The following is a 12,410-nucleotide window of genomic DNA, read 5'->3' as shown; positions in this document are numbered from 1 at the left end:
TTACAAGCTATATACCTATGAAAATATATTACGCATAAATTATACAATGGTACAGGTGCTTTATGAATAATAAACCTTGAACAAAATACCAATTGTTTATACAAATTATTTATGCTATACTTATTAACGACGACGTTCATAGGAGAGTTAAAATTGAATATTTTTGAAATTATTAAAAATAAGTTTCAATTTGAGAATTTTATATTTATAAAAATTTAAGGGAAATTTAAAATTAGGAAAAAAACTACTCAACCAATTATCATGAAACTTTGTAAACATATTTTTAAATTTAAAAAAAAACTATCCTATGTCAATATTTTAACAAAAAAAAATTAAAATAGTTTGTTATCGTTTGACTTGTATAGAAAATAAATGAGAAAATTTAAGCGAGCAGAGCCACGTTGTTATGTAGAGTGAGTCTCTAGTACAAATAGAGATCTTAAAATACTTAATGGACACTAGCTATTTACCAAAGAAAATAATGAGTATCATGTTTTTGCATACTACATGTTTTTATTGTTTACAAATCTCATAATGGTTCATCATTAGCACACATCGTAGTAGTAGGTAATATACTCAAAGTAAGTTCTATGAGCGTGTGCAAGGCTTTCTCAATTTAACCTTAATTGAAATCGTTTAAGCTCATTTTTCCGTTTCCGTTTCCGGTGCTTCTACACACAACACGCTAAGTCGGGTCGCTCCCTGTATTTATTAAAAAAGTGATACTATATTTAAAATTAACGTGTTTGAACCACAAATTTCACAATAACTAAGAAGTAACAACACGTAACGCAAGTAATTAACAAGAATATACTTCTAATTACTAAATTTTGAAGTAAGTGCAAGATTTGATTACCCGTTATTATATGCAAATTTGCTAAGTCACAACTTCATTTGCAAATTGTAAACAAGCACGAAGTTAGTACTGTCAACTTCACAACTCAAAGCTACCAACCTAACAAAAAAAAAAAAACGTTTCGTTCCACGCTACGAATTTGCAACAATGAATACACCACAGAATATACTAAGTTCAGATATGTCAACTCTGCTTAACATGATGAAAGAAGAATTCGAAAAACAAACTATTGCAATTACCAACTCTGTATCTGAAAAAGTTATGCTAATGATTGATGAAAAGATTAAACCGTTAAAAGAAGAAAACGAATATCTTAAATTGGAAATACAAACACTAAATAAAAAAATTATTAGCTTGGAAAATATGACCAGAAAGAATAATATTATATTCCATGGAATAAAAGAAACTGAAAATAGTCACAACGATCTTTGCAACATGATATCGGAAATATTTTCGAAACTAAATATTAAAATAGAATCATATGATATTAATAAAATTCATAGAATCGGAAGAACAAATACAGATAAGATACGACCAATTCTAATCTCACTTACTACGCTCAATAAAAAAATCGAAATTCTAAAATGCAGAACCAAAATGCCACCAAATACTTATATGACCGAAGATTTATCGAAAGAAACTTTAATGATACGCAAGGAATTACAACAACAAGTTAATAAAGAAAAGGAGAAGGGTAATGAAGCTTATATAAAAAACAATAAGCTTATAGTAAAACAGAAAGATAAAAGAAAGCGAGACAATTCAGTATCTCCACTTCAGTCTTTGCATCAAGGGCCTGCAAAACCTATCTTAGCTCCAGCAAAACTACAAAAAACAGATCCGTTTGCGTATATGAGGGGCAGATCACACTCTCTGAGTGAGAAAACAACATCTAAGGCATAGGAATTATTGGACATCGGTAAACGAGGAAAATCTCAACTAGAACAATTAAAACAAATAAAAACCTTACAAATCCCCAATCCGGCTGGTCACCGTGGGGTTATTGACCACAACCCCCCAGAATCAAAATGTAAAAAACAACCTATATATATCTCAACCTTAAATACCAGATCTTTAAAATCATCTGAATCATTACACGAATTAGAACAAGCTCTCCAAATTCTAAAATGGGACATAGTGGGCTTATGCGAAATAAGACGTTCAGGAGAAAAGATAGAAGACCACGGCGATTACCTACTCTGCTATAAGAACGAAATTCCTGGCCAATATGGAGTTGGATTCATAGTGAAGGCGCATCTCAAACCAAAGATAGAGGAGTTCATTGGAGTATCGGATAGGATAGCTGTTTTAAACATTGCCCTACCAGGCTACAAGCAACCAATATCGCTAATTCAGGTCTATGCACCCACTGAAGTATCCAATATAGAAACAAAAGATAGCTTCTACAATGAACTGAAGGTTACATTAGATTGCTCACATAGCACAAAAATACTACTAGGTGATTTCAATAGCCAGATAGGAAAAATAGCAAACTTCAAAAGTAAATATATAGGTCCATATACCACTGGAAAACGTAACCAGAATGGTCAAAGGCTTGTCGACTTTGTACACGAACAGAATTTGTATATTATGAATAGCTTCTACAATAAAAAAACACACAGGAAGTGGACTTGGATTTCTCCAAATGGTAAAGTGAAAAATGAAATAGATCTAATAATTACAAATAAACCAAATTTGTTTATGGATGTATGTGTAATCAAACAATTAAATTTTAACACTGATCACCGCATGGTCCGTGCGAAAATCTTTGGAATTTCACCTAAGACTTCTAGGAAAAACTTGGGAAGCGCAAAAAAACAAATACATCTTCCACTACCGGACGAAACTTTGACATCTATTAAAACCTCAATAGACAAGTTAAAAGAAATAGAAACTATACAAAGTAAATACGATTATTTAGAAAAGCAACTTCAAGAAGCGGAAAGATTGATGTCATCAATTAAAAGAAATTCGGACAGGGTAGGTGAAAATGCAAGAAAATTAATATTAGAACGTCAAGGATTACTGCAACAGAAACCTAGAAATAGAAATAAAATAGCAAAAATCAGTAAAGATATCAAAGAAAGTATTCGAAAACATAAACAAAAGACGAGAACAGAAAGAATAATATCCCATATGAAGGCTACAGGAGGATTAAAAAAAGCTTTGAAAGAACTACAAGAATCAACAGATTGGATTCCGAAACTGCTAGACAAAAGAAAGAAAAACAAATCAAAAAGAACAGACATCTCAGACATAGCGACAAATTTCTATAAAAAACTATACAACAAAGAAAACGAAGACACATTTGTATTCAATCTAGAAGACAATCTTTATGAAGAGGATGTTCCACCTATTTTAAATAATGAAATAAGCAAAGCTTTACAATCACAAAAAAGTGGGAAAACTCCTGGTGAAGATGGAATATCCAACGAACTCTTGAAAGGCATATCGGATATTATACTTGGCGCTTTAAACTGCTTATTTAATGAAATAATTGTTACAGAAAGAATACCTTATCAGTGGTTATCATCAACAATTATCCTTTTACATAAAAAAGGGAGTAGAGAGGATATAAATAATTATAGACCAATAAGCATGATGTCAAGTTTATACAAAATCTTCTCTAAGATAATTCTAGCACGGATTACAAACGTCCTTGACGAAAATCAGCCAAAGGAGCAAGCGGGATTCCGTAGCGGATTCTCGACAATCGACCACATACATACTGTAAAGCAAATAATTGAAAAATATAGTGAATACCAAAAGTCATACTATATAGCATTCGTAGACTATAATAAGGCATTCGATTCTCTGAAACACTCGAGTATCTGGAGCGCATTGCTGAACCAAGGCGTACACAAAAAATATATACGATTGATCAAAAATATTTACAGCAATATGACGGCTAGAGTAAAAACAGAAAGATTAGGTCACAAGTTTGAAATAAGGAATGGGGTGAGACAAGGCGATCCATTATCTCCCAAACTCTTTTCGGCTACATTAGAATTAGTATTTAGAAATCTCGACTGGCGTAGCTACGGAATCTACATAAATGGGGCAATATTAAATCATCTCAGATTTGCCGATGATCTGGTATTAATCACCGACAATCCGGACCAGCTACAAGTAATGCTGAATGAGCTAGTCAAAGAAAGCAATGCAGTAGGGCTTCAAATGAACACGACAAAAACAAAATTAATGACTAATAGTAAAAAAATATCCATTGTTGTAAACAATTACACCATAGCGTATGTCGAGGAATACACGTATCTCGGCCAAATTATTTCACCAATAGCAATGATCGACAAGGAAATTACAAACCGAATACACTCTTCATGGAAAAGGTACTGGTCCTTAAAAGAAATTTTTAAAAATTCATATATACCAATAGAAGTTAAAAGACAAGCATATAATTCTTGCATACTCCCTATCATGACGTATGGGTGCCAAACATGGGCCCTTACTAATAAAAATATTCAAAAATTAAAAATATGTCAACATAACATGGAAAGAAGTATACTGTATATAAGAAAAAAAGATAAATTAACATTAAAATCCATAAGGAATAAAACTAATATAATAGACGTAACATACACAGTAAAAAAATTAAAATGGAAGTGGGCAGGACATATTATCCGGAGTGGGTTCGAGAAATGGGCTAAAGATGTCACAGAGTGGTATCCAAGGGAAGGAAAACGGAAAAGAGGACGGCCGCTACGGAGATGGGAAGACGACATAAAAGCATCAGCGGGAGCAACATGGACGAGGAAAGCACACGATCGTCAAGTGTGGAAGGATCTGGGGGAGGCCTATGCTGAAAAGCAAAACAAACAATTTACCGATGTCTAGATTTTAAGTACTTTATTATATATTGTAAATATTTAAGTTTGTTAATAAAGGCTATTTCTATTCTATTCTATTCTAAGCTCATTTTTAATTTACGTTCCCTTTGATGCTGCCGCCTGAATTTAATAAGTAATCAACTATCTCGTTCAGATTTAATCCTCACCTATATCTATATTATATTATACGAGAAGCAATGGCGTATTTTACGATATAAAAATCGTTTTGTTTTCTCCTCTCGATAGCACGTTCGTGACACTTAAATCCTATTAAATTGGATTTAGCAATTTATTAAATATAGGATTCAATGTTCTTGTTACTTATTTAATTGGATGAACTCTACAAAACGTTTTTTTTTTTCTGGAAATGTTTATTTTAATGATAACGCCTGATTTGTTTTGGAGTTTTTTGTATTATTTTTGTTTTAATCTTTACATATCTTAAATTTTATAGTCTAGGCAAAAAGAACTTAATGAGCTAGCGTCATTTAGTTCGTCACATGTCACAAATTTATATTAACTTCGGATTTGTGCATTTCTATATTATGTCGTTTATATCATTTATTCGGCGTGAAACATAAAACAATTCAAAACTTAAATTAACTATTATTATTAATATTTTTAGTACCTAATAAAACTGGACAACTCTATTTTAACATATATTATTCCGCACTAAAGAAAGAAAAATATTTCCAGAAAAGGTATGTATAAAACTGAAATTTCAACGTAGTAGGATTCGAGACAGCGCCCTTTTGAAACCATTCCAGTATCCTGACCACTAAGCCATACATATGTTCGTATCAAATAACGAATAAATAGTTACATACTTGTTACAAGTTTTTCAATTCTATTTTGAATAATGATCAATTATGTAAAGTATATTTGCAAAAGTAAACATTTATTGATAGATAATGGGGATTTAGAGCGATCACCCTAATAGTCTGTATTATTATGTATACAGGTTGTGTCTGCTAACCCAATTTACTCAAAACGACCGAATAAACACACGTCGATTGTCCGCTTTAGGGAGATTTATAGCGAGATCGTAAAATGCAGTACTCTGTGTGAAAACACCCAAATTGAATGAAATAGGTATATATATGTATATAACTCAACCTTCGAATTTACTCACAGTTTTATTTGTTCACATATTGTTTCCAAACTGTTGAGTACTAAAGAGCAATGTTATTCGACTGGGGATAGTAATAAAAGTTACTTTCGAAATGTCATATTTACCGTCAGTTTTTTTTTTATATATACATTGGCAAGAGAATAGAGTTAGCTTAAGAAAGTTAAAAAAAAGTAAAAAAAACATACTTTAGCAGAATTTCGTATTATTAAACGAGTATTTCAATGACATTTTGCTTATATGGAACAAAGCTCCGTGGGCTCTATAAAATGTAACATTATCGGAAAATATATTCTTTCGGTTTTGCGTTAGAATGGCTCACAACAGCGCCATAAAGGTGTTAAGTAAAGTATAGGATACGTCGACCGCGTTCCTTTGAAGTGTGTTCTTAATAAGAATATAACATTTTATGAAAGACGGTAAAAGAAATAAGTAAAATTATATATTTTTTATATTGTTAATTTAAAGAGACAATAATAAAATAATCCATAATGTGCCGTTTGTTTATACAGTGTGTATTTATTTTCCATTCAAATAGGTTATATTTATAGTGATTTAGAGCCAATAATTAATATGCGTATTTCTTCCAGCGATTTGGCGGCCAGGGGCGTCTCCTGGGGGCGAAGCGCCAAGTGCTCCAAGCCCTAGCGCTCCGCCGCCGCCGCCCCCACCCCCCGTGTGGACCCCCGGTAGCAACACCACGTCCCCGCAAATACCAAGGAAAAGTTACCGTCCTGTTCATTTTGAGGACACACCCCCATCACGACGAAAATTTGGGGTAAGTTAGAAAATGTGACTGTAAGCGCGACGGTAGTGAGTTCGATTCCCACTCAGAGGAATAAACTATTTATTATTTACATTTCCTCGCTCTGGTAAAGAGGCAAAATAAATAGTATACTAAAAATATAATTCAAAGTCATTTTTTAAATTTTTGTTTCTGCGTCTACAAGTACAACGCCTTGAGCATATTAAGCAACCGTTAATAATAGCGATTACTGCTAAAACTGCTTGGCACATTATTTAATTTAAATATTTGAAACGATATTTACTCTCCACATACATAATAAGTATAACACTATACACTAATTGATACCTAGTCATGATCTTGGCATGTTTACAATTATATTTGTAAACCTGAAACTAAAAAGGTGTAAAAGTAAAGACTGTATTTAGTTAACATGGATATATGCAAGAATATGTGAATTGCAAAATAAATTTTAGGTATAAGCAAATAATGTCCTTGATTTATTTTTAAATTGCTTTGACCATTGATCTTGGTGGTTGTCCACCTGTAAAGTGCAGATAAGGCGCTTGTAGGTTCGATTCCCATATGGACAAAAGGTGTAGGAGAAAAAATGGAAAGAGGAGTAATATATCTATAGACTTTCTCTTCATAGAGAAATATATGAAGAAAAGGATAATGTACACTTTTACAACATTAATAATGGACATACAATAGCATATTTTATTTTTTATAAAGAACACATTTAATTAAACGATTAAAGGATACTGGATGCTGAAATTAGCCTACATCCTCACACGGGTCAAGGACTCAAGCTTCTCAATTTACATTTTATTCACACAACTCTTAATTATGTAGGTCCCATTTCCCGACTTCCTCTGTGAATTTCATTACTCTAACAATAGACCCGGAATTTTACATTTTCAAAACAATTAAAATTAGAGAAGATTGTAATATTTTTCAGAATTCTGATCAAAACGGATGTACGAGTGGCTCGGAAAGCGAAGGAAGGCTCAGAACGTCGCAGAGCGCTCCAGCAACGGGACTTAACTCATTGGGCTCGACTAGTCGCTTGCCAAAAGCACAAAACCCCACTGTAACGCTATTGCAAAAAGCTCGTGGTATGTATAAATTGTATTGGTTAAAAATGGAATTATTATATTTTACACTAATATCTTTAGTGAAGCTTCTATTGATACTCTTTTAAATTTAAAATTTAAAAAAGCATGATCACGTGCGAGTCGGACTCGTGCACCGGAGTTCCATAAAAAATTCAGAATTGTAGATCAATTTGAAGTACAATTTATGAAAGTTGACAAAATTAAATGTAAATTTAGGCTGTAACTTATTCAAATTTCACACCATAAACCATCGTTTAAAATAGTTTACAATTAAATTACTACAAAATTGGCTAATTAAAATTAGTACATAAATTAATATATCAAGCTCATTAACCATGCCTAAAATAATCAGCAAGTTAGCTCCTAAACAGGAAGTGAATGTATCATTTATTTGAAATCATTCTGTGAAATGAAATTTGACTTTGCAAATTTTGTATTAAAATGTTTTCTCTATTTCGTGTACAATCAACATGTGTTGATTGTACACGAAAGTTGTAAGAATAATTTTATAAGTGCGTTAATTACTAAGCTCCAACATAGGTAACTGTAACAAAAATTTGTTAAAAGAACATTACAAATTGCAGAGGAATGTAATTAGGTAAATATTAAAAAATGAGATGAAATCCGACTTGCACCGGCTTCCATAACTTTTCTAACAAGAAGTTTATAATTTATTCACGTTCATACCGTTGAAACAAGGGTTAATTGCCGTCAAACTTTTATAAATAGTCTATAGAGCTCCCCTTTCATTATAAATTTCAGAGATGTTGACTGTTTCCTCAGTTACAAATTACAAACACGTTGTAAACTCATCCGTACAATGAAAAATGTTTTACGGAAGCAATAATTTGTTTATCCCTTAATTGCTTTGAATTGGGGACCCTTATCCCGTCCTTTCCCATCTCAAGTCTATCCTTTGAATATACTTAACAATGTTGATTAATAACACGTTGATTTCACTGCCCCAGTTACCAGATATTCAATTGGATAGGTTAACTAAATTACAAAATTAAATTACTTGTTTATTTGTTGTTTACTTGAATATCAAAATATTTATAAATTTTAGTATTTGTAATAATATTATTATTATAGTATAAGAGTAATATAAATATTACATCGAAATTAACAATATAAATTTGCATTTTATGCTTAAAAATCTATCTTTTCATACAAAGTTTAATTTTTGATGTTTATAGTTTTAATATGTAATTATTACATTGTTAAAATATCAGTTCTCTTAACACGTGGGTTCACGTTCGAAAGTTATAAGGTATCTATCAATTTAATAGATGACATATTCAATATAGCTTGGAAAATGGAAAAATATTGAGAATCTAACGTTTTATTACGAGTGAAAAGATGGCTGACGAGGGTCCGCCACTATTATTAAAGTTTAATAGGACGGCAGAATATCCTCGCGAAGGCGCTACGGATCGTCTGACATAACTATTATCTAATTGGATTTTCTATTAGAGAGACAGTTGCTAGATTATTCCGAGATATCTCATAAATAAATACCCGACAGATGAATTTCATATTTCAAATTTATGTTCAACACACCCTTCTCTAATCTCGTTTGCTATTACAAAAATATTTTATAAAGCTTACAAATGTATGTATATTTGTATATTTTATTGGCCCTATAGAATTATTTCAATAAATAACAAATTGAAAATATATGAAACATCATTTTGCAATACAGAAGTTTATTGAATTACCGCTTATTGAAATGTTTTTTTTTCTGAAAATTTCCGCACGTTTTCCCCGTCTACATTGAAATCTATTTACAGTTTGTTGAACTTTAAAAAATGCTTTATATTCTATAGTATGCATATTAAAAATAACTATTAATTCAAATTAAAAATATACTTTATTAGAAATCGTATATGTTAAGTGATATTACATTTTTTCTTAGTTACTGTAAAAGGTTAGGTTTAGGTCTATTACATTTTGTTTGTTGTTGTCGATATATGAAAATAAGCAAATATATTTCAAACTAGTATTTAAAATATATAAATGGATAAAAAGAGATTTTTCTTTTCACTTAAAATACTCCAAAATTTTAGACTAAAGTACGAATTGAAGTTACAAGTTGTTGTTTATGGTAAATATTATTGCTTAACTCTTACAAAATAAACATATTGTTCGATTTATTATGGTTATACTTGAACCGTGGTAAAGGGTTATTTATTAAATAAACTTGATCAAGAAATATAAATAACCATATTATTCTTTTTTTATATCAGAAGGTCAAATCCCGCGCGGGCCGTCCAATATTCCTGTAGAGAGAGATCCACGTCTTCCACGTGACCGCCCTTCGCCGCCCAAAGGTGACCCAGGTAAATATTTATATATATATTGTATACTTAGTGGACCCTAGCCATTTTTAACTATAAATACAATTTTCTTTTATAAATTTCATAATTTGTAACTTTGAAACATAATTTGAAACCAAGCACCGCGCTTTGCCACGTTACCAGACCAAGAAAAATGAAAATATTAAATGTTTCATTTCCTCGAATGGGAATCGAACCTACAACCTGTCGCTTTTGCAGTCGCATGGTCGTGCCCTTGCGCTATGACTGTCTTTTTTATATCTATACACTGATTAGTTGTAATTTTGAATTAGATATACATTTTTGTGATAAAAATGTATATCTAATCCAACAGAGCGACATGGCCATACGAGCTATAGACTTACAGAAAATTACATTATATTTTCAGTGCATGCATTACGAAAGGAATACGCTAGCGAAGGTGAAGGTGACAGAAGCGACTACGAGAGGAGTCAGAAGATGACTGACGCCAAGAAGAAAATTGAAGGAATCGGACCAATTACGAAGGACGGCATGCCTGTTGCACTTAGATCTGTGAGTATTAACGAACTACGATTTTCCATGAAAATAGGATATGTAATTTTTAAAATGTTTTGAAAATGCTACAACGATTGTTTATTATGAAAATTTTAATATTTGTCTCAATATAAATCGTAAGAATCTTTACATTACGTACATTTTTATACATTCGAAAGTATAAAAATACAAAATCGACCTTTATTTATTTCATAAAGTTGAGGATTTACATTTATTTTCAAAATTGTAAAACCTTCTGAAATTACATAATATACTCGTATACCTACTGGTAGTTCTTTGTCTCTCCTGAGATTTTGGTAGTTAAGCAGTTAGCTTAGCTATTAAATAAAATACACAGTTTTACACTCCAAGCTACGACGATATATAAAAACCTATAATCGTCACCCACAACTTTGTGTGTATTTTATTTACATTTCTGTCCATGTAAATAAGATCATTACAATTTCTGTTTCGTATATATCTAAATATTTGCTAATTTAAAAAACCTTTTGTGCACATTTAATATAATAATATAGATAATTTGAACAATTGAGACAAGGCTCTCCAGCTACGAAACTTGTCAAAAATTGTACTATCACAACTAAATTATTCAATTGTTATAATATACATATAAATTATTTGAAATAAATAGTTAAATTGATATTCAATTTATATCTAGTATAGGATAAAATTGGCATTGTTTTGGGCTTAACAGCCAGTCACTCAAAAAAATATAAAAGACAAAGAAAATTTTATTAAATAAGTAATAGTGAAAAGCTTACCTATTCCGAAATACCTTATAATTTTTTCTAATGTTACTTTCAGGAAGTGAAAGACCCTTCAAGATGGTACAAAAAGATGTACGACACTATACACAAAAACAAATTCGATGGTAAGATAATGGAATAGTTTATAATTGTTTTATTTATTTTCTTATTATTTATTTATATTTAATTTTTTTATTTTTAAAATTTACACAATTATTTAACATTTTTTTCAGAGGATTATGTGACGATTCGATACAAAAACCGTCGAGGTGATTATTTTATATTATCAAAATTAAAACCATGCATCGGTGGCTGTCACCATATAACATTTGCTTTTCGAATTAACGTATATAACGAATATTGTTAGATAAGTTACTACGCAAATTATTTATTTATTTTTAGTTTAGCTGTTGTATAAGTTTTTACATTATATTAGAAATGAATATTTGTAATATAATGTAAAAACTTAGTAATGTTATCTTTAGATTTAAACCCACAAGCTGTAACAGTGCCTCACCTAGGTACTGTTTTATGCCTTATACTGAATTATATTTTTATACGATCAAAAAAATATATTTACCTACAATATGTGAAATATGTAAAAAATGTCGCTTATCAAACAATATAATTGCCAAATTTCACTTTGTTTATCTACTTTCTACAAACTGTACGAATATCTCTTATGTACTTTAAATACATAAGCAAACCGGCATTTTCAGAAACAAATAACCATGAAATTAAATAATTTATAAATTAATTTACTAACTAAACTCATCAAAACAAGCTTATGTTATAATAGTAACTGTAAGCGTCCAATAAAAATAATAATCATTCCCATAACCATTTGTTTCTACTCCTACTTAATAGTAGTCTATAACCTAAGGACAGAAAGACATTATAAATTTTATATACTATGACTGATTTTCACTATCTGAAAAAAAAAAAAAATGTAACCACAAAATTTTATATGCATTTTTATATGCATACACATTACAAGAAATACAATTAATATTTGCCATAATAAAGTTCTTATTTATCAAAATTCTAAAATATGACAAAATGATTTCACTATATTATATACCTTTTTTATATTATTTT

General features: G+C 30.6%; 1 protein-coding gene across 3 annotated transcripts in view; it reads left to right on the top strand.

Annotated features, from left to right (window-relative positions):
• Positions 1-12,410, top strand: part of LOC146538257 (uncharacterized) — a 74,099-nt gene that overhangs the window by 38,238 nt on the left and 23,451 nt on the right. For all 3 annotated transcript variants that reach the window (XM_085186425.1, XM_085186426.1, XM_085186424.1), the window contains exons 3-8: positions 6,421-6,608; positions 7,537-7,693; positions 9,940-10,032; positions 10,418-10,563; positions 11,371-11,437; positions 11,546-11,581. In XM_085186425.1, coding sequence (XP_085042551.1) covers positions 6,421-6,608; positions 7,537-7,693; positions 9,940-10,032; positions 10,418-10,563; positions 11,371-11,437; positions 11,546-11,581 — 687 coding nt within the window. The remainder of the gene's footprint in view (positions 1-6,420; positions 6,609-7,536; positions 7,694-9,939; positions 10,033-10,417; positions 10,564-11,370; positions 11,438-11,545; positions 11,582-12,410) is intronic.

Source organism: Heliconius melpomene, chromosome 6 (assembly GCF_056956725.1).
Source record: "Heliconius melpomene rosina isolate 202511_hmr_F chromosome 6, ASM5695672v1, whole genome shotgun sequence".
Classification (NCBI taxonomy): domain Eukaryota; kingdom Metazoa; phylum Arthropoda; class Insecta; order Lepidoptera; family Nymphalidae; genus Heliconius; species Heliconius melpomene.
This window is presented reverse-complemented; position numbering and strand designations above follow the sequence as displayed.